This window comes from Canis lupus, chromosome 30 (genome assembly GCF_003254725.2).
Source record: "Canis lupus dingo isolate Sandy chromosome 30, ASM325472v2, whole genome shotgun sequence".
Taxonomy (NCBI): Eukaryota; Metazoa; Chordata; class Mammalia; order Carnivora; family Canidae; genus Canis; species Canis lupus.
In genome coordinates, this window is record NC_064272.1 from 28,867,528 (window position 1) to 28,886,502 (window position 18,975).

At 52.9% G+C, this 18,975-nt stretch overlaps 3 protein-coding genes and 1 long non-coding RNA gene across 42 annotated transcripts in view; 2 read left to right on the forward strand and 2 right to left on the reverse strand.

Annotated features, from left to right (window-relative positions):
* Positions 1-1,477: 1,477 nt before the first annotated feature.
* Positions 1,478-6,408, forward strand: SNX22 (sorting nexin 22). Of its 6 annotated transcripts, none has more exons than XM_025472536.3 (7): positions 1,483-1,640; positions 1,966-2,049; positions 2,438-2,542; positions 3,034-3,128; positions 3,504-3,536; positions 3,769-3,836; positions 4,260-4,591. In XM_025472536.3, the coding sequence occupies exons 1-7, from the start codon at positions 1,566-1,568 to the stop codon at positions 4,412-4,414; spliced, it is 615 nt and encodes a 204-aa protein (XP_025328321.1). In that variant the 5' UTR covers positions 1,483-1,565; the 3' UTR covers positions 4,415-4,591. The 6 variants fall into 6 exon arrangements, with proteins under 6 accessions (XP_025328322.1, XP_025328321.1, XP_025328324.1 ...); XM_025472538.3 differs by having other exon boundaries at positions 1,485-1,640; positions 4,302-4,591; XM_025472537.3 differs by lacking the exon at positions 3,504-3,536 and having other exon boundaries at positions 1,478-1,640.
* PPIB (peptidylprolyl isomerase B) lies at positions 4,816-10,783 on the reverse strand. The gene is made up of 5 exons (XM_025472535.3): positions 10,554-10,783; positions 9,765-9,878; positions 8,183-8,276; positions 5,723-5,907; positions 4,816-5,168 (listed from the first exon to the last, which is right to left on the reverse strand). Exons 1-5 carry the CDS (start codon positions 10,686-10,688, stop codon positions 5,046-5,048), a joined length of 651 nt encoding a protein of 216 aa, XP_025328320.1. The 5' UTR covers positions 10,689-10,783; the 3' UTR covers positions 4,816-5,045.
* A 295-nt stretch (positions 10,784-11,078) lies between these two features.
* LOC125754039 (uncharacterized) lies at positions 11,079-16,231 on the forward strand. Its single transcript, XR_007407289.1, has 2 exons — positions 11,079-11,167; positions 11,433-16,231. It is a non-coding gene; the product is annotated as an uncharacterized LOC125754039 (long non-coding RNA).
* CSNK1G1 (casein kinase 1 gamma 1) overlaps positions 12,655-18,975 on the reverse strand; it is a 169,850-nt gene continuing 163,529 nt past the window's right edge. For 13 of the 34 annotated variants that reach the window (XR_007407285.1, XM_049104188.1, XM_025472524.3 and 10 more), the window contains one exon: positions 12,998-18,845. Coding sequence is in view for 33 of the 34 variants with exons in the window: in XM_049104188.1 (XP_048960145.1) it covers positions 18,791-18,845 (55 nt within the window). In the remaining variant the exon portion in view is untranslated. Of the gene's footprint in view, positions 12,840-12,997; positions 18,846-18,975 lie in introns of those variants that run through there. The other 21 variants (XM_049104183.1, XM_049104176.1, XM_025472514.3 and 18 more) reach the window with 5 other exon arrangements.

Consider the following 18,975-nt stretch of genomic DNA (forward strand, 5'->3'; position numbering starts at 1 on the left):
TAGTTAGAGAATGGACCTTGTATGAGAGAGAGAGGCAAGGAAAGACAAGATCCATTCAGAGATGTAGCAGTTTTCTGGGTGGTAGGAACAGGGACAGAGGGGAGTCCTTAGGGTAGATGACCAAGAAGTTTGGAGGCCTGACGGTCCTGGGAGAGGACTACGTCAGTAGATAAGGAGAACAGGGTTTCTGAGCAATGGGGCTTTAAAGTGCAAGGGAAGAAATGAAACCCCAGCACTTCTGTTCATAGTGGGTCGTTTCCCTTGTGGGAAATTTCAGCTTCCTGATTCTGGGGCTCTTGTGAGATGGATTTTGGGGGAAGAAAGTGTGGGACATAGTATTGGTGAGACCTGCTTGCCCTCTTTGGGTTCATCTTCTCAGCTTCTCTCTGGGAGCAGAGTGGGGTAGGGGATGGAGGGGTGGGGAGAGTTTCTGCTCCAGTTCAGAAGCACCTCTGCACTAGCAGGGGAGGAGGTGAGTCAGTGGTCCTCCAATCAGCAGCTGCTACCCCTAGACAGGTGCTCTGCTGGATGGGACAGCTCCCTTACGGCTGAAGTGCAGGGGCTCACTGGGAGAGCAGAGGGGCGAGAGGGTTCTGGATGAAACCCCGCCCCCATACCCAGAAAGGCCCTGCCCGGAGGGGTGGGCAAGAACAGCCCAGTTCCATCTCCCACAGTCTCTCTTCCCCTGCTCTTGCCCTGTACGCGGCCCCCGCCCACCTCTGGCTCCAGGACAAGCCCACAAGCTGCCATCTTCTAACACCTGCTCTGCCGAGGGCTCACCAGGCATCATCTCAATTTTCAGACGCTCTCCTGAGGGAACCTGTTATCCCAATTCTGCAGGTGCGAACAGGTCTACATGGTTCAGGAAATCCAAGCTATCTGACCCCCAACGCAGAGCCCAGGTCCCTAAACTGCTTCTTCCCGCCAAACTGGACCTGAAGCAGGTTGGAGCTGAAAGGTAAATGAAGGGATGGAAAAAAAAAAAAGAAAGAAAGAAAGAAATGAAGGGGCTTGTGGATGCTGGGCGAGGCGGCCTCAGAGCCAGATGGCCACGCCCTCCCCAGGCGTGGCCGCGCTCCCAGGGTCCAGGTGAAAGGTGGAGGGAAGGGGATGGGGGCAGCCTGTTCCCGGGAAGGCTGTGCGAACGCAAAGAACATCCTTGGTGGTCCCCAGGGCGGGCGCTGAGGTCTGGCCCCCCCCTTCCTGCCCAGCGCCCACCGACCCTAGTCCTCCCTGGGAGCTCAAGAGAGTGGCCGAGATTTGGGCTCATCTGCGTTCTCAGTAAGTGTCGACGAACGGACGGCGGTCGGCCCAAGGGTCCCCCGGCGGCCCACGAGGCTCCAGGGGCGGAGCTCCACCCCGCCCCCCGCGCGCGGCCTAATCTGCCCCCCGCAGGCCCCGGCGGCGCGAGGGCACGCCCGGGACCCGGCCGGCTGGGGGCGGGGCCCGGGGGCGGGGCCGGCCGGGGGCGGGGCTGCGGGCCCGCCGGGGTCTGCGGTCCCAGCTGGGAGAGGTCCTGCTGGGAGCCTCGCTCGGAGGGCTTGGGGGCTGGAGCCGGGGTGCGGATGCTGGAGGTTCACATCCCGTCGGTGGGACCCGAGGCCGAGGATCCCAGGCCGAGCCCAGAGAAAGGCCACATGGTGAGCGGGGACACCGGATGGGAAGGGGTGCGGGACCCGCGGGACTGCCCCCGCCAGGCGCAGAGGGGATCCCGCTCCCGGGCTGGGGCCTGTGGGCGCGGCGGGTCAGGCAGCCCTGAGACCGCCCGCCGGGATTGCCGGCTCCGTGCACGGCCGTCGGGCTCACGAGGGGCCGGAGCAGAGGGGCGGGGCCGTCCTCGCGGGGTCGCGAGCGTGCGGGGAGCATGGGAGGGTGCCCCGAGGTTGGCCTCCGACTGCGGGAGGGCGGGCGCGGGGCCTCCCGCGGGGCCTCACGCGCACCCGGCCGCCCGCCCGCGCCCGCCAGGTGTTCCGGGTGGAGGTGCTGTGCCGCGGGCGCAGGCACACCGTGCAGAGGCGCTACAGCGAGTTCCACGCGCTGCACAAGCGGGTGAGGCTGCGCCGCCGACCGACCGCCCGGCCCCCGCCCGGCCCCCGGGAGACGCACAGACTGGGCCCAGCCTCATCCATTGCCGCCGCAGCCCCGGGAGGGCTCCGGGCCTGGGCACAGACCTCCCTGCGGGCTGCAGGGGCACGCAGAGGAGCAGGGCCAGCCGGTACTGTCGATGCCAGCGCGTGGCCCGCCGGCCCCCGGGCGCCTGGGGGTGGAAGTGGGGGCTGCGGTCTCCTTCGCGGGTCCCAACCGTCACTCACTAGGGTCCGCCCCAGGGTAGGGCCTGCGGGGGGGGGGGGGGGGGGGCTGGGAGAGACTCTAGGGTGCAGGGAGCTTGAGGGCTCTGTGAGGAGGCTGTGACGGCACCGCCGCAACCTCCCGGCAGATCAAGAAACTGTACAAGGTGCCCGACTTCCCCTCAAAACGCCTGCCTAACTGGAGGGCCAGAGGATTGGAGCAGCGGCGCCAGGGCCTGGAGGCCTATATCCAGGTGTGTGTGGGGCTCAGTCTGTTGCCGCCCAGCCTGCTGGACCAGAGGTGTGGGCCAGGCAGAGGGGTGTGGGGGCAGGGAGTGAAGGGGACCCACATTTTGAACATGCTCTTTACTACCCCAAGCCTCAACTTTCTGAACAGTAATGGGTCCAGAGGCCAACTCTGTGTATGTAGGACGAGAGGAGGGAACACGGAGGCAGGCGGTTCTCATTCCTCAAGGGTGGGAGCCTGTGCTACCCTCAGTGATGAGGATTTAGGTGGGGATCCTCCCCCCCTTCCCCACCCAGCGCTGCCCCATTGCAGAGCAGGTTGGCGTCCTGGGCTTACAACCCACGCAGTCATCCAGGGCCCAGTGCTCAGAAGGCCGCCAGGCTTGGTTCAGTGCTCTCTCTTGAAATTCTTAATCCTTTTGGGAGGGCCTCACATTTCCATTTTGCACTGTACGCTACCCAGCTGGGTCTGATTACAGGTTCCCTCTGATCTCTCCAGGGCGTCGTGTACCTGAACCAGGATGTCCCCAAGGAGTTTCTAGAATTCCTGAATCTTCGGCACTTCCCCACAGACCCTAAGGCCAGCAGCTGGGGGTGAGCTCCTTTGGGGGTCATGGCGAGGCAAGAGAGAGGGGCCCCAGTCTTGGGGAGCAGGAGGTCTCTACAGCAAGCGGGTAAGGAAAGGTTTTAGAGGCCAAGCCCGTTTTCTTCCGTTGGCCAGGCACTAGCCTGGTTCTTCTCTGTGACCTCCCTCATTAGACTTCTTGGCTGGGGTTGAGGGGCTCTTTTCTGGACAGTCTTGGTTTCCCCAGCCACCTCCGGAACTGAGCTGGTTACAAATAGAAGCAGTGGTCCCCTGGGAGGTGAAGCGCTGGGTTTGCCTGTCTCCACCTCTTCCTCGCTCGCGTGCCTCCCCTCACCCCACCCCCCACCCGGACCACAGCTCACAGCGGGTCTCCTCTTTTTCAGAGCCCTGGGGGAGTTCCTGCCAAACGACAGCAGGCAAGTCCGAGCCCCCGCCCCCCTCCTGCTGCCCCCTAGTGGCCAGGTGCCAGGAGGCGGGCCTGCTGCTGCCTGGCATCCCCACCGGCTCAGTTTCTGTTGGTGCCTCCTGAACCCAGTTCCCACTCATTTTCCCCCTTTTGGATGCTTAGTGAGCCCAATCCCTAGTCTCTACCAGACAGGAGACTCCTGGCCCACCTCACCCTCACTGTTCCGGACTCTTCCCTTTTAGCTCGCAGCTGCACCACCAGCCTGTCATCAGCTTCCGCATGGATCCCTACATTTGCAGTCCATCCCCAGGTGAGGGGGTGCCTCTGACCTATAACCCATCTATAGGGCCTAGGTATTAGGGTGGGAGTTGGAGGTGAATGTGCCATTTTCAGTTCAGGACTTGCAGGCAGCATCTCATGTCCACTGCCAGCCTTTGCAGCCACACCTGTCCTGTTGCTCCTGTAGCCTGCTTTGTATTCTCCTTCAAGAAGCAGGCATGAAAAAAAAAAAAAAAAGCAGCAGCAGGCATGGTCTTCCCTGGTTTCCGCTCCTCACCAGCCTGGCTTTACCAAGCTAATGTGAGCAATGTGACTGGGGAATGCCAAAGCCTCATTTAGGGTGGCCTTAGCAGGGGCTTCTGTTCCTGAGGAGAGGGCTGAGCTTATGGGCTCCGGAGCTCAAGGAACTGCAGGCCAGAGGCTAGCGCCCCCTACCTCTTGTCTTCCTTTCCAGTACCCTACCCCTTCCTCCTGTTTTTTCTTCCCTGTCCTACAGAGCCTCTGCCCAACGTGGTGGTGAATGGCGTGCTCCAGGGTCTCTATGGCTTCACCAACAGGCCAGCTAAAGCTCAGCCAGAGGTTCCTTTTCAAACTGCTCCTTTGCCCTGATGCCCTGACCAGCCAAGAGGCCTATGGGTTGCCTGTCAGGACAGGCACGTGCTTCATTCTATGTGCCTCCCGGTCAGAAGAGGCTGCATCCCCCTTGGCCCAGACCCAGGACTTAGGCACCCCAGGTGCCAGGGCACGGACAATGGGGAATAAGGAATAAAGGGAGAAGTCAATTTAGAGGTAGGCTGTGAAAGGTGGAGGCAGATTTTTTCACCTTCACCAGAAGTGGGCGGGGGACACTCAAAGGTTGAGGCTCTGTGTTGGCAAGGGTTAGAAGCTAGAGCAGAGTTGGTATCTGGGGAAAACGAGGACAGCTACCCACCCCTCCACCCCAGGAGTCCCAGAGGCTGGGACAAACTAGAGCAGGTGTTGCAGGCCCAAGAACCCAGCCCACACACTGGTTATAAAAAACCCACCGTTTTTTTTTTTTAATTGGTCAGCATTGGTAGGAGTTTGAGTTTGTTACAAAACCAGGCCGCTGGCCTATGGAATGTGAGGGGAGGGGTCCGCTCCGTCAGATGCCAGCACCAGGGCCCCGCAGCACGGTGCCCTGTGGCGGGCCGTCCTCACCCATGGGAAGGCGACAGGGACTCGCAGATGGTGGCTCAAAGGGAAAGCGGTCCCTGGGGCTCTACTCCTTGGCGATGGCGAAGGGCTTCTCCACCTCAATCTTGCCACAGTCTGCGATCGTCACATCCTTCAGGGGCTTGTCCCGGCTGTCTGTTTTTGTGCTCTCCACCTTCCGTACTACCTCCTGGGAAGGGAGGCAGCGGGGTACAGCAAAGTGAGGCAGGAGGGCCACCCCTCAAGGGAGAAAGGCCCCGGAATATGGCTGGGAAGGCTGAGAACCCCATGTGACCAACAGCATGCAACTGTGAGGCAAGCAAAACCCTCAGGGAATCCTAGCCAGGGAGAGCCCAGCTCTGAAGGGAGGATGCAAAAGTTTTGATCCTCTGAGCTAAGGCCCAGGGGAAGAGGGTGGCTGGGGACTGGGTACCAAGTATCTTCTCAGGGACGTCATGTTTGGCTGTGTCCTGCTCAACTTGGGGGGGGGGGGGGAGCTGCCAGCAGAGCACCAAGTTGTGACATGGAGGCTCCTGCACCTGCGCAGCCTCAACAGGCCTCGGGGCCGGAAGAATCAAGAACTTGGGGGCAGAGAAATTGGGTAGTTCTGAATATGTACCAGGTCTGTACATATGAACACTGGTGGGAATCTGTGGGTTCCCTTCTGGGAAAGGGGTAAAATATGTGGCATCCTTGCTGTGGGGTGAAAGTTGCCCAGGTTTAGCCCTTGCCCCCCAAACTCACCATGCCTTCCAAAACTTTGCCGAACACCACGTGCTTGCCATCTAGCCAGGCAGTCTTAACCGTCGTGATAAAGAACTGGGAGCCGTTGGTGTCTTTGCCTGCATTGGCCATGCTCACCCAGCCAGGCCCATAGTGTTTCAGCTTGAAGTTCTCATCAGGGAAGCGTTCACCATAGATGCTCTTTCCTGGGAAGAAAGAGTAGGTCAGGGAGCTGGGTTGGCCCAAACCAAGCAGATCTTTGGGGTGAGGATTCCAGGGACTGAACCTGTCTTCGATGCCAGGCTGCAGCAGCTTATAAAGACAAAAGCTGTCCCCTTCCTACCCTCTGGTCTAGGAGCCAAACTGTGCTGACAGACCCAGCCTGGCCTTATGCCCCGCTGATTTAGTGAACAGCTCACCCGATTACTTTGAGAATACAGTTTAGTGGATTTTAAATAAGGCGTAGATCAACAGTTACCCTTGGCTATGGCCTGAGAGTTCTGCCACAGAAACTGAGATACTTTGGTATCTGCAGACGCAGAGACACAGAGGAGGTAGGAACTCTCCAGAAAAGGAGGACAGCTATAGTTGACCAGTTTTTCTTCGTAACAGCACAGAAGACAGATGAGTAGGGAGAGGCTGCCATTTGGGTTCTGGATAATTAAGAGCCTTTTACCAATGAACATAAAATAAAAGCTAGTTGTTGATGTGTGTGGTGTGTCTATCCGCGAGGGGTCTGAGTCATTTCAGAGATCCTCACCTAAGTCTCCAGAGCTGCTTCCAGGAGAAATCCTGCCCCCTTCTTTTTCCCTGTCCCCTCTCGGGAGATTCACACCATGCACATTAGCTACTACGGGCCCTGGAGAAACCCAGTAACGAGTCTCATTTTGTTTTACGCAACACCTTTAGAACTTATTTGTGTATGAAACCCCTTTTCTTCCCCAGTGTACCTATTTTCAGCCTGTGGTTCCAGAGAATGGACCCAGCTTGGGAAGCTGTCCTGGATGGCTGCTCATCAGGGAGGCATTTCTGACTATGCAGCAGGTGGGGAAGGCTAAACCCAAGAATTGCTAGACGCTGGTGGGGGCATCTCAGGGCCAGGCCAGGGAGCAACCCGACCCTCTGCAGAGACTCCTGGCTTGAGTGCTGGCTAAGAGTGTCTCCGAGGAGAGAGACCTCTTTGTAAATCTCCAATGACAGCAGGATTTCAGTTACTGCCACTCTCCAGAAGACCCCACATCTCCATCTTGGGTCCGATCACCCTCCCAACACACATAAGGAGTTCCAAACTCAAATGGAGAACTCTTCATTTTAAGTTCAGTGTATTTCATCATCTTTCCCTCCAGACTTCAGTTAGTCTTTTGGCCTTTCCCTTGCACACTGTCCACGTGGTTCCCACTGCATTATCTATCTAGATATCTAGAGAGCGTCTGCCACTCTCACTGCAGAAACAACTAATGCTCAGAGTAGGAACAGTGCCTGCCAGACAACCGTCACGAGCATTTTATACATAGGAAAACTGCCTCATGATCTTCCCTCAGACCCCTCTGCGCCTGGGTCTTCCTCCCATTCCAGTCCTCCGTGGATCCTCCCTCCACATAGGACAAAGCCCAGGTTCCCAGGTCTAGCCAGAGCCTACCTCTCTCGGCCCGCAGTGTGGTGGGTGCTCTCCCTCCACCTACAGACCCCACCTTCAGCCACGCTCCTGCCACAGAACAGAGCTGTGTTCACCTTAGTCCTGCCTCTTTGCCCAAATTCTCCTGGGCCAGAACCTTGCTCAAATCTTCCCTCACATTCACAAGGCCACTTCCTGATCAGCTTGGCCCGAAAGGACTCCTCTGCTTGCTGGCACCTCCACAGTGGCAGACGTACCATATGCCAGCCACCTACCATGCAGCACCCCAACTCCTCCCACTCTTACTCTATACAGGGGGAAACAGATACTGAGAGGACTCACTTGCCTGAGGTCACAAAGCACAGAGATGGCAGGTTTGCCCACTGTGTCTGACCCCGTGCACACAGTGCTAGTTCTATTATGTCTGCTCTGTCTCTCTCGGGCATTACTGCCAAAGGCCATCACCTATGTTCTGTACTGCTCTATAGCTTTCATGTGGTCTTCCTCTGGTTCCTCCCACCCTCAGGGTAAACAACCCAAGGACAGCCTGACCCAGAATCGTGACCCAGGTGTTTCACTTAGCCTCCCCATCCCCCAGGGGGTACCTCAAGAAAAGTCACCAAGGCTGTAGGCCCTGAGCAGGAGGCCTGCCAGCTGGGTGAGAGCCACATGACCCCTCACCACTCTCCTCTCCTTTGTCCTGGGGTCCCTATACAAAGAAAGATGCAGCCAGTCCGCATGTGGGTGCCAGTCCTGACCCCAGTGGAACTGGGTGAGCAGGAAGCCCGGTCTGCCCAACACGGCCCACACCTCCCAGCCTGGAGGCTGCACTAACAGACCCTTCTGCCCAGGGGACCTGAGGTTACCTCCAGTGCCATCTCCTCGGGTAAAGTCTCCACCCTGGATCATGAAGTCCTTGATCACACGATGGAATTTGCTGTCTTTGTAGCCAAATCCTTTCTAGAAAAGAGAATGAGAAGGTGAGAGGTGGCATGAGGCACCATGCAGATATTATGTATCTGCAGATATAAGCTCCCTGCAAGAGCCCAGTCCCTAGCTCCTGCTCACAGAAGAGACACTACTGCTGACCAGATCTCTCATTCCACATGCTACTGAGTGAGCAGTTACTGCAGGCCAGGCAGGGAGCCCACAGGCCCAGGAAAGGCTAAGACTGCACATTATCTTTATACAATTCTATTTCACATGCCTCCACCTTTCCCCACTTATGCTTTTCTCGTTTTCTCTTCATAAGAACAGATGTTGGGGAGCCCGGGTGGCTCAGCGGTTTAGCGCCGTCTTCAGCCCAGGGCCTGATCCTGGAGACCTGGGATCAAGTCCCATGTCAGGCTCCCTGCATGGAGCCTGCTTCTCCCTCTGCTTCTCTCTCTCTCTCATGAGAAAATAAATAACAATCTAAAAACAAAAAACAAAAAAACCCCCAGATGTTGGGGCGCCTGGGTGCATCTGCCTTTGGCTCAGGTCACCATCTCAGGGTCCTGGGATTGATCCCCTGCTCAGTGGGAGCCTGCTTCTCCCCTGCCTCTGTGTGCTCGCTTGCTCTCTCAAATAAAATCTTAAAAAAAAACTAAACAAAGGAATGCAAGAAAGCAGACCAAAAACCAATAAAAAGTTACCTGCTGAGTCACTGCAAAGTTGGAATACAGGGTTTTTTTTTTCTTTGATAATTTTTTATTCTAATTCCAGTGCAGTTAACAGTGTTATTAGTTTCACAATATAGTGATTCAACAATTCTAACGTTACCCAGTGCTCCTCATGGTAAGTGTGCTCTTAATCCCCCTTCACCTGTTCACCCCATCCCCAGCCCTCCCCTCTGGCAACCACCAGTTTGTTTTCTAGAGTTAAGAGGAATACAAAGTTTCTTAAGCAGGGCACTCCTGTTTCTTTAAAGTCTGCGGAGCTCTGGGCCCCTTAGCTTTAAGAGAAAGTTCTGGTGCATAGGCCACAAACTAGTTTGCTAGTAATCAAGTTTCCTTGATTACTGCAATGTCTTAAAAATGAAAAATTTTCTCCAAAAAAACCTCACCACACATATTTCTGGATTTTGTTTAAAAACCCTCAAAGAGGGCAGCCCGGGTGGCTCAGTGGTTTAGCGCTGCCTTTCGCCCAGGGCGTGATCCTGGCGTCCCGGGATCAAGTCCCGCGTCGGGCTCCCTGCATGGAGCCTGCTTTTTCCTCTGCCTGTGTCTCTGCCTCTCTCTCTCTCTGTGTCTCTCATGAATAAATAAATAAAACCTTAAAAAAAAAAAAAAAAGAAACACCTCGAAGAAATGGTGATAGCAGGTTCCCAGAGCTGCGGGTCGGCGGGGGGCTGGTACTCTGCGAGCGCCAAGCTAGAGATGGGCCACGCTCTGCACTTGAGTTTGCTGCCAGCCCTGCTCGCCAGCTTCACTTCAGGGGCCTCCGAATACCTCTGCCCTCGCCACTTACCTCCCCGGTGGCTAAGGCCACAAAATTATCCACTGTTTTTGGAACAGTCTTTCCAAAGAGACCGATGACCACCCGGCCTATATCTTCATCTCCAATTCGAAGGTCGAAGTACACCTGAGGAAGAAGACCATTTCAAACTCTGCCTTTTGTACAGGGGTCCTGCCAGGGAAGGGAGGGCCCGGGAAGGTGCCAAGACGGCAGAGAGCTGGGCCCTGTTTTGAGAGCAAAGGTTCCGAAGCTGCTTTCGGTGGTGACCAGAGAAACCCTACGAGAATCTAATGAAGGCTCCAGACCCTCTTCCCAGAAAACGTTTGTCTGCACTTCCTTTAGACTACAGGGCAGCAAACGACCTTTAGTCTAAATAAATCATGAGCGCAGATTCTAGAAGTGGGCACCCCCAAACCGTAAGGAGGGCAGTCTAAACCCGTCATGCAAGTTCCAAGGGGACAGCTGTGCTTTGTAATTAGTTGGAAGCGGGTAAAATCTGGCCCAAGTGAAGATGCACAGTTTGCCACACGTGAGGCTTCGCCGCCTCCCCAGAGGCTGGACGGCGTCGGCGACAGAGACCGCCCCGAGGCGGACAGTGTCAGCCCGCTCCGGCTCACGGCGGGGGGGCCGGGCATTCTCCGGGCGGACGGAGAGGGCTGCCCGGACGCCGCGAGGCCGCCGCGGGGAGCCGGGGACGAGCCGAGCCCCGGGGCCTAAGTGCCTCGCACCCCGGCGCCCAGGCCCGAGCGCGGGCAACGGGGGGTGGGCCTCGCCGGGCAGGTCGGGGAGGGGAGCGCGGACCTTGACGGTGACTTTGGGCCCCTTCTTCTTCTCGTCGGCCGTGGAGGGGCCTGGCAACAGCAAGAAGAAGACGGAGCCCACGACGAGGGCGGCGGCGAAGAGAACCTTCATGTTCCGCTCGGAGAGGCGCAGCATCCACCGGCCGACGAGAGCGCGGCCCCGGCAGCCGAGCGCCGGAAGAGGGTGGGGCCGCGTCGGCGTGGGTCCCGGCGGCACCACCGAGCGCGGCTGCGGGGGGGGCCGGGGCTCCTGCGCGCCTCCTGGCGGGCGGCGGCCCCCGCGTCCCCCCTCCGGGTCGGCGCCGGGTGGTAGGTCCCCGCGGGGGGCGGGGCTCGGCCTGCCGTCCGGGCCGGCGGCGACGCGGGCTCGCGGGGGGCTGCCACGTTACGGCGGCCTCATTGGCTCCCCGGCTCGCCCACGGCCCCCGCCAGGCGGCGGCTCACGCACGGCGGCGCCGCCCGCAGAGCGCGCGGATTGGGTCCCCGCCGGGACTCCAAAGCCCAGCGTGCCGAGCGGCCTGTCCCTCGGCCCGCCTGCCCCTGGGGCGGAGCGGGGGGAGGCGCTCGTCGCTTCCCGCCTTGGGCCCGCCAGGCCGGAGCTGCACCAGCTCGGGTGTAAGTGGTGGCGTCCCACGTGGGGCCGCTTCTGCTCACCCAGATGACCTTACTGCTCCTTCTGCTTGTCTTGCTAAGCTTCCTTCAAAGCCTTTTGTTTTCCACTTTGTCCCTGTCCGTTTACTACCTGTTTTTCTCTGGCCTTCCTGCGCTTACTGCTCTATGTAGGAGTCAATGCACACTTTATTCTTGTGTACTCTGGTTTTTAACTTCCTTTCTTTACCTCTTTTCCCAACTAACATTATTATTACTATTATTTTTAAAGTAGGCTCCACACCCAGCATAGAGCCCAACACTGGGCTTGGACTGACGACCCTGAGATCAGGACCTGAGCTGAAATCAAGAGTCGGAATCTGAACTGACTGAGCCACCCAGGCGCTGCCAAGTAACCACTTTTTTTGTGAGCAACGGACTGTGTTGCAGGTGTTGCACTTATTTTGTGTACATCTCCCCCAGAACTGTTGCAGACTGAAGTGTCCAACAAATATTGATTGCAATAGCATCATGTTAACACTGAGGTGGGAAATAATTTACATATATATATGTGTGTGTATATATGCCATGGAAATGGCCTGAAGTTCAGTCTCTCTCCTCTAGAAACCTTCGGCAAGGTCGACGATAGTCGTCAGATGCTTTCACACTTGTTCTGGTCTACAACATATATACTTTGGTGCTGGGTCTTACCCAGAAAAATTAAATTACACCCATCTTTCAAAAATTTCCACCTATGATGTCATTAAATGTCTTTAAGACCAATATTCAAAGATTAATATAGAAAACTTTGGTCTTCACAACCCAAATTGTAGGTAGGCATGGCTCTGTTTCAATTAGTTGAACCCTGCAATTTGTTCTCTGAGATGTGGACCTAAGTTTGAGGTTATGCATTGTCCCTGGCATCGACTTGTCCTTGCTTACACTGAGGTCAGTGGAGCTAGGCTGCAAAGCTTCCACAGGTCTCTCACATAAACACAAATAACACTGGCTGTTTCTAATCCTCACACCTCATCCAGACCACTTCAATCTGGCAGAGGTTCTTCCTAGGTAAAACTGTTGGATTGACGAAGTTCATCTTCCAATCTCCCCACTCCCACTATTTTTTTGGTCAGGCTTCTTTCCCCCATGAACTGGTCTCATGCTGTCCAGAGCCATTGAGAAAAATGTTTACTGCTATGGTTTCAGAGTAGCCTGTTCCACATGAGGAGCTAATGCCAAGATGTCATAAAAGCAGCCTGCTCTGTATGTCCTCTACCACTTTTGAAAGGAAAAAAAAAAAAAAAAAAGCTTGATGGATAACATGTTCTAAGTGTGAAGTTTTTCTCTCATGATCTTAAAACAGGTCTTCTGCTTACTTACCTACCAGTGAAAAAACCAAATCATTAAGTAGTGATCGAGTAGTAACAAAAAAATGGGAAACGGCCAATCATGCCAATTGAGAGTTTTGTGGCCATATGTATATATACACTTACGATGTTATAATTGCACATCATAGTTTTATTCTCCATCTGCACAGATGTTCAGTTAGTGGAGCAGAATTTTTAAAGCTATTCCAAAGCTGCTCCACAGAGTAGATCTCAAGAACCACAGGAATTTAGGGACCAGTATGTGAGTGATCAGTGTCCAGGTTCTGCCAGGAATATTTAAAGTGACAGACAAGAGAGAGCGGTGTTCAACCCTAAAGAATGAAGCAAGAATACCACAGAATCAGGCATCATTTTCATTCATTGGAGCCCTGAGTCATATCTGAGTTCATCCTAGCTGGATTGGATTCTTAGTTACAAAGGAACCAGGGAAAATTAAAACCAGACCAACCAACCAACCAACCAACGAAAATTAGTCAAGAAAGGTAAGACATTTTATTTTACATACAAAAAGGGTGCAAACTGAGTTCTTTCTTCCCCAAATTGGGGAAGAGGTATACTTAAAGATCACATTTGTGTTTTCCATGGTGCCCTAGGAAATGGGCTACTCTGAGATAACATATCAAGACCCATTTTCCATTTTCTCCAAAGAAGGCTACTTCCTCTGCAGAGGAGTTTCCTAATGGTGTACAAATCTCTCTCCTGGAGGAACCGTTTCAAATACACTCGAAATTGACATTCATGTTTAAAAATACTACAAGTTTCATTTTCACAGCTGAGCTTTGCGACCAGTGCCAGGGTTTATGAAACAACATCACATATCTAAAATAAAAAAGTTAAAAAAAAAAGGCATTTAACAATAATCAGACACATTCACACAGCAATTAAAACTGATTTCCACAGCTGATTTATACATCATCTAGTCTTTAAAAAATTGCAATCAACATCCCAACATCTTTTTCAAAGTACAATGGGCAAAGATTAAAGAAACAGACAAAATAATATAATAAATTAGAGGATGTAATATATCCAATGGGAATTGATGAATCAACATTACTTTCCATTGGGGGGGTGGGTTATATTTTTGGTTTCATCTCTTTTCTGCTGTTTACTCTTCTGCTCAATAAATGGGGCTCATTCCCAGAGCCAGTTTGCTGTGACACTAATTTGAGAAGCTCACTTGTTATTTCTTTACTTCTGAGAATACTCAGTAACACATGGTCCCAGCAGCCTGGGCTGTGAGTCTTTATGGAAGTGAAACGCACAGATGAGAATGCACGCGTGCGTGCACACACACACAGGCATACAAGTGCAACCACACACACCCATCTGTAAATATATTTCCCCCCAAAGAAATGGCTCATCTCTCCTGACACATTCCTAACAGATTGACAAGCCTCTTAAAAAAGCTTTCGGTGCAAGGGCTGGCCTGGGATTTGGTCTGGAGCTCATGCAGAGGAAACTGACCATGTCTCGCCTGCCCGAAGGGGTTTGCAGGGAAGAGGCAGTCAGGACAGCCGTCCTCTGTGTATTACTGGGATGGGTGCACTGCACCCCCACTTATTATCATGGATAACCCTCTGGTCAGACTTTGAGGGTGATGGCACTGGAAATGATTGTGAGGAGAAAGAGGAGGAAAGTAACAAAAATTCTGTCCACAGAACTGAGGTTTCTTGATTACATCAAGTTTGGTAATGAAACTAGAAATATATGGAGTACACATTCACTTTTTCCTTTGTAAGCTGATCTACAAATACTGGAGTGGACTTCCTGGTTGCTTTTTGAGGAACTCTGTCAACTACTATTGTCTATATCCAGGGAACCTACTTACTATTTTGAATACAATGGAGAAATCTATTCTTTTGCATTTACTCACCTGCAAAAGGAGTTATAACATGTTTTTAAGACTGCTTAATTGATCGAAGACTTCCAAGATTCCTTAGTTGTGGCTAAACTCTGCAAACCCTCAAAAGGGCCATGGTTTCCTTTTCTTTGTATTCAGAAACAAAGCCACCCCTCTCCCTCCCCCCTCCCCCCACCCAACAAGATAACAAAACTGTAAGAATCTTATTTCGATTCCTGCTGACCCATCAGAGGGAAGACTGGGAGTCACTGGCCATCAGTCTCTAGACAGGGCTTTCCTGGAGGCCTGGAGTTGGCAAAAGCAAGAACCCCAGAAACAAGTGCCTGTTGCTCATACAGCCAATCCAGATGTGGATTGTTCCAGCCAATCCAGAGCCTCGTTACCCCGGCTCCTTCATCTGCACACCTTGGGGGCAATGGCAGGGACGGTGGCAGTGGACTGGCAAAGGCAACATTGCCCAGACAGCGCTGCAAGTTCCCAGTCTGAGTGACTCTAGCTTTAATGTGGCCGACCCTGGAGACGACAGTATCAGGGCAATTCACTGGGGATGGAGACTTGGTTTAAATATGAAAATGGAAGGGGTGACTGGGACACACAGGAGGCATATGGAATTGGGAGAGATGCATCAGAAGATCAAGTTCCTTTGAGATGCTTTCTAGGCCGCCATGAAAGTACTTATTTTTTATAAATGCAGGCCGTGCTTGCTCACTTAGATGGGGAATAAACTGTATCTTTTGCATACAAAAAAGTTAAGGCTATGATCTTTAGTAACCACTCTGACATACATTATTACCATCACTGCATATTCCTGACATTAAAGATGGTTACTAACAGTGAATATGCACCATCAGGGGAGACTTCCAGTGAACTAAGTTGGGAGATACAGGTGACGGACCCTCTTCTGGCTAATGGCAGGGGCTGCTTCTTTGTACCTGGAGTTCACAGAGATAAACAGGCAAATCAGCACTTCTACTGAAAACCCCAGGATTCTGCTGCCTCCTGTTGCCCCTGCGTTCCAGAGTTAAGTGGAGCTTTAACTGGAGGTCAACCAGTGTACTCTTCTTAGACCCTGTTTACTCCTAGACAGACTCAATATACCAGAATGTTCATCAAGGCCGTCGTGAAAGCACACTGGCTACTGGCACACCACCCCCACTCTTGCAGAGTAATCTAGAGTGAGATCACTGGGAAATGCCAGGGTGTGTGCAGCAAGTGATCAACCCTTACAATGCCTGACTGTACAGACACAGGTCATTCTCTGGTCATACAAGAAGGACCATTTATGCCTGGGTGGATGCCTGGCCTGCTTGCTTCAATCTGCTCAAGATGCGATGCCAGAAGGACCACAGGGCTCGGGAGAACTCCTAATAGCATATAGTAAGGGTTTTTTTAATGAACAAATGCTGTTAGTACTTACTGCTAGGTCAGTAGCAACTGCATCAGTCCCAAAGAAAAAGATCCCTAGGCACCATGTTGTGAAATGGAGAAAGCTGGAAAAACTGCAGTGAGTGGATTGGGGTGTTGGTGGGTGGAGGGAGTGCCCAGCCTCAGGCGACTGGCTGAGGTACAGTGCTAAGCAACTAGAGCAAGAGGGCTGAGGAAGGGAGCCCTGATGCGCTGCTGGGGATGGGACTGATGGCCCAATTATTCCTTAGGTAGTCTTTTTATTTACTTCTTAATTTTCAGGAAGATCACAATAGAATCCAAGGGGTCTGGGACCACCTTGGAGTGCTAATGGCCTTAGAAGAATCACCATTACCCTTTGTTATGAAAATCAAATACCTAGTAAGAGATTTGTGGGGAGCAGAGAAAGAACAGTGCATTAGGAAGGACCCCCCCCCCATAACTGCTTAGGTTTAAACCCCTCAAGAGCTAGCTGTTAAAAACATTTTAAGACCAAAAAAAAAAAAAAAAAAGTCACAAACCCAGCTGCAGGGGGCTTGCCCTGAGCCAAGCTGGTCACTGCCTTTGCTTTTTTGTGGAAGCAGAGGTGGGGAGGCACTTAGTGGGTATGGAGTGCCAGGATGCTAGAGGCTTTGTCACCATTTCCCCTTGCCCTCCTTTGAGAGGCAAGGCTTTTTCTATACAAGGGATAAGGAATTAAAGTTTCTATATGGGAAGTTTGAGTTGTCCAAATGCCAGTTGTGAAACTCTAAGTTTCTGAGATGGTGCCTTAACCACTATGTAATATCAAAGAAGCAATATTCAAAAATCCTTGTGGAAAAGGGCTGTGACGCTGTGTCTCCCAGCCACTGTTTTGTATATAGGAAAATTTCTTTTAAAGAAAGGAAAGACTACAATCTTTACATGAGCTAAGCAGGTCTGAAGCCAGTAAAGTGATACTTCCTAGCCAAGGCCCAGTAGGACAGGGAAAGCCCAGTAACTCTCATCGATGTGACTGCTGCTATTTCTGCTCCATGTGAAATACATCAAGGGACTTGTCAGGAAATGCCAATTACCAGAAAGTAGCCTCAGATCCTCCAGTCCAAAAGATGGCCCTCCACCTCAAGTCAGAGGCAATGATTTCTGTGTTCCCAAAACCACCAGACTCAGTCACCAGCCACTGTCCTCCATGGTCAGCTCTCTCTACTCCCAGATACAAGGCCTTGTTCCCTGATGTGATTCTTCTCTATCACATCTGGAATGAGGTCACTGTTGGCATAAGCCACTGAACTCAAATGAAAATTGAGCACAATAAGATGAACTCCATACATTAATGACTTTCCAAGCAGTACATGAAGAACCAAGACCCTTCATCGTAGTAGATTAGGTGGACTGGGTAAAACCAGACAGTGGACTGGGTAAAACGTGCTCTAGATCCATGGCCATCTTACTTGGAAGGAGTCTATATCCAATTAAGAAGATAATTTCAGACCTTTCATTTCAGTATCCTTTCCCCTGGAATTTTCTGGCACCAACCAATCTTACCCTCCTGTTCACTACAGCCCCATGTGCTCAGTCCTGAACCTGCTGCAGGTGCCTGGTTTCTGATAAGGCAGGCCAGCCCAAACGCTACCCCTCAGCTACTGGGGCAGACAGTACATACTGATTTTATTTCATGGCCCTATGATGCCAAATCCTGAGGTTCTTCTGGCAGCCGGAAGAAAGGCTCACTTTCCTCCTCTTCTTGTCCACTAGTGGCAAGATGGTGGTGGCTCTTTTATCATTAATTTTGTCCCCCAAATCACTAAGGAAGTCACATGGCTATCTAGTTGGAAGTCCCTGGCAGTGGAGGAAACCGGTATTTCCAATTTTTTTGTCAAGCATCTCTTTCTCCTGGTCACAGTCTGGCTTGGCTGGCTCATCCAAGTGCTGGAGAGCTAGGCTGTCCAAACTGTAGGCTGATGAGGTCAAGAGGCTCTGGTAGGGACATTCTTCAGCAGCTGAGAAGATGAATGAAAATTCAAGTATGTTTCCTTGCCAACCTGAGCGCTTACTCAGAATGACAGAGTTTGGCTTCTTCTCTTCTGGGTGCTGCAGACCCAACTTTTTTCCACTGAGAATGTCCTCTGGACCCATGTTCTCTCTGAATGGCTTGGCTGGCCCCATCCCCCTCAAAACAGAAAAAAAGTAAAACTCTCGATATAACCAGACACAATATGCATCTGCCATGTTTTTTGTTTAAAAAAAAAAAACAACTAAAAGTGCAATAAAGTCAGTTTTTGTTTCCTTTGCGCAGAACAATTTGCATTGTCCTACTACCGTCTGGAGAACAGAGTTCGCTTGTTGAGAGAGCGAAGAATGCCAACACGCAGGGACAGTAGACTGCAAATTTCTCACAGCTTGTGTCCGACAGTGTAACTTCACAGGAGGAAGGGAGGGAGGGACCTGCACCCCGTGGCCAGCTGGGGATGGAGGCCGCACAGGCACAGAGGAGGGGGAAGCCATACTGCCAGGCACAGCTGGTAGTTGGAGAAGGTTCTTCTCCAGCCCAGGCCTGCCATCTTCCCCATGCCTTCTTGGCCGCACCCCCAGCCTCTTAAGCTCCTTCAGGAGACAAAGCCTTTAACTCACTAGCTTTTATGCTGGAGAGGGTTGAGGGTGGGCAAGAATCAGGAGTAAACTAGGGGAGGGAAGAGAATAGTAGTCCTTGAGTTTTTGTGAATGACACCTTCACTGTAAACAATAGGAAGGAGAGTCAACCAGGCAGCCCCAAGGGCAAGCAGAGGAGGAGCAGCAGCTCTGGGACCTGCTCAGAGCTTTAGGCAGGCGGGGATGGCCACTGACCCATTGGGCCCTGGCTGCCCACACTGGCTCCTTCTGGGGGCATCTGTTTTCTTCTTTTTGGTTTGGATCTCTACCCTCCCCCACAGAGGAGTCCCTTCCAATGAAAAATGGCAGGAGCTGCAGGTGCAATCGAGTTAGAGTCCCCAGGGCCTGAGGACTCCTGGGAGGCACTGGTCACTTGTGGCGCTGGGCAGTCTTCTTCCTTTTCCTCTTAAAAAAACAGCAGCACCTGGAGCACAAGGAACATTGCCAATCAGTGCGGGAGGCCTGCAGCTTCTGACAGCTTCTGCCTGCTTCTGCTTCCTGAGGGTGGGGTGGGAGAGAGGCGGATTCCAACCCCCCACCCCCCCCCACCCCGG

Excerpts from the sequence above, each read along its gene's own strand:
- SNX22 (XM_025472536.3), top strand. The coding sequence starts at position 1,566 with ATGCTGGAGGTTCACATCCCGTCGGTGGGACCCGAGGCCGAGGATCCC. Across the intron at positions 2,050-2,437 it reads TCCACGCGCTGCACAAGCGG|ATCAAGAAACTGTACAAGGT; the intron begins GTGAGGCTGCGC and ends ACCTCCCGGCAG. Across the intron at positions 2,543-3,033 it reads GCCTGGAGGCCTATATCCAG|GGCGTCGTGTACCTGAACCA; the intron begins GTGTGTGTGGGG and ends TGATCTCTCCAG.
- PPIB (XM_025472535.3), bottom strand. The coding sequence starts at position 10,688 with ATGCTGCGCCTCTCCGAGCGGAACATGAAGGTTCTCTTCGCCGCCGCC. Across the intron at positions 8,277-9,764 it reads TGGCCTTAGCCACCGGGGAG|AAAGGATTTGGCTACAAAGA; the intron begins GTAAGTGGCGAG and ends TCTCTTTTCTAG. Across the intron at positions 5,169-5,722 it reads GCAAAGTTTTGGAAGGCATG|GAGGTAGTACGGAAGGTGGA; the intron begins GTGAGTTTGGGG and ends CTCCCTTCCCAG.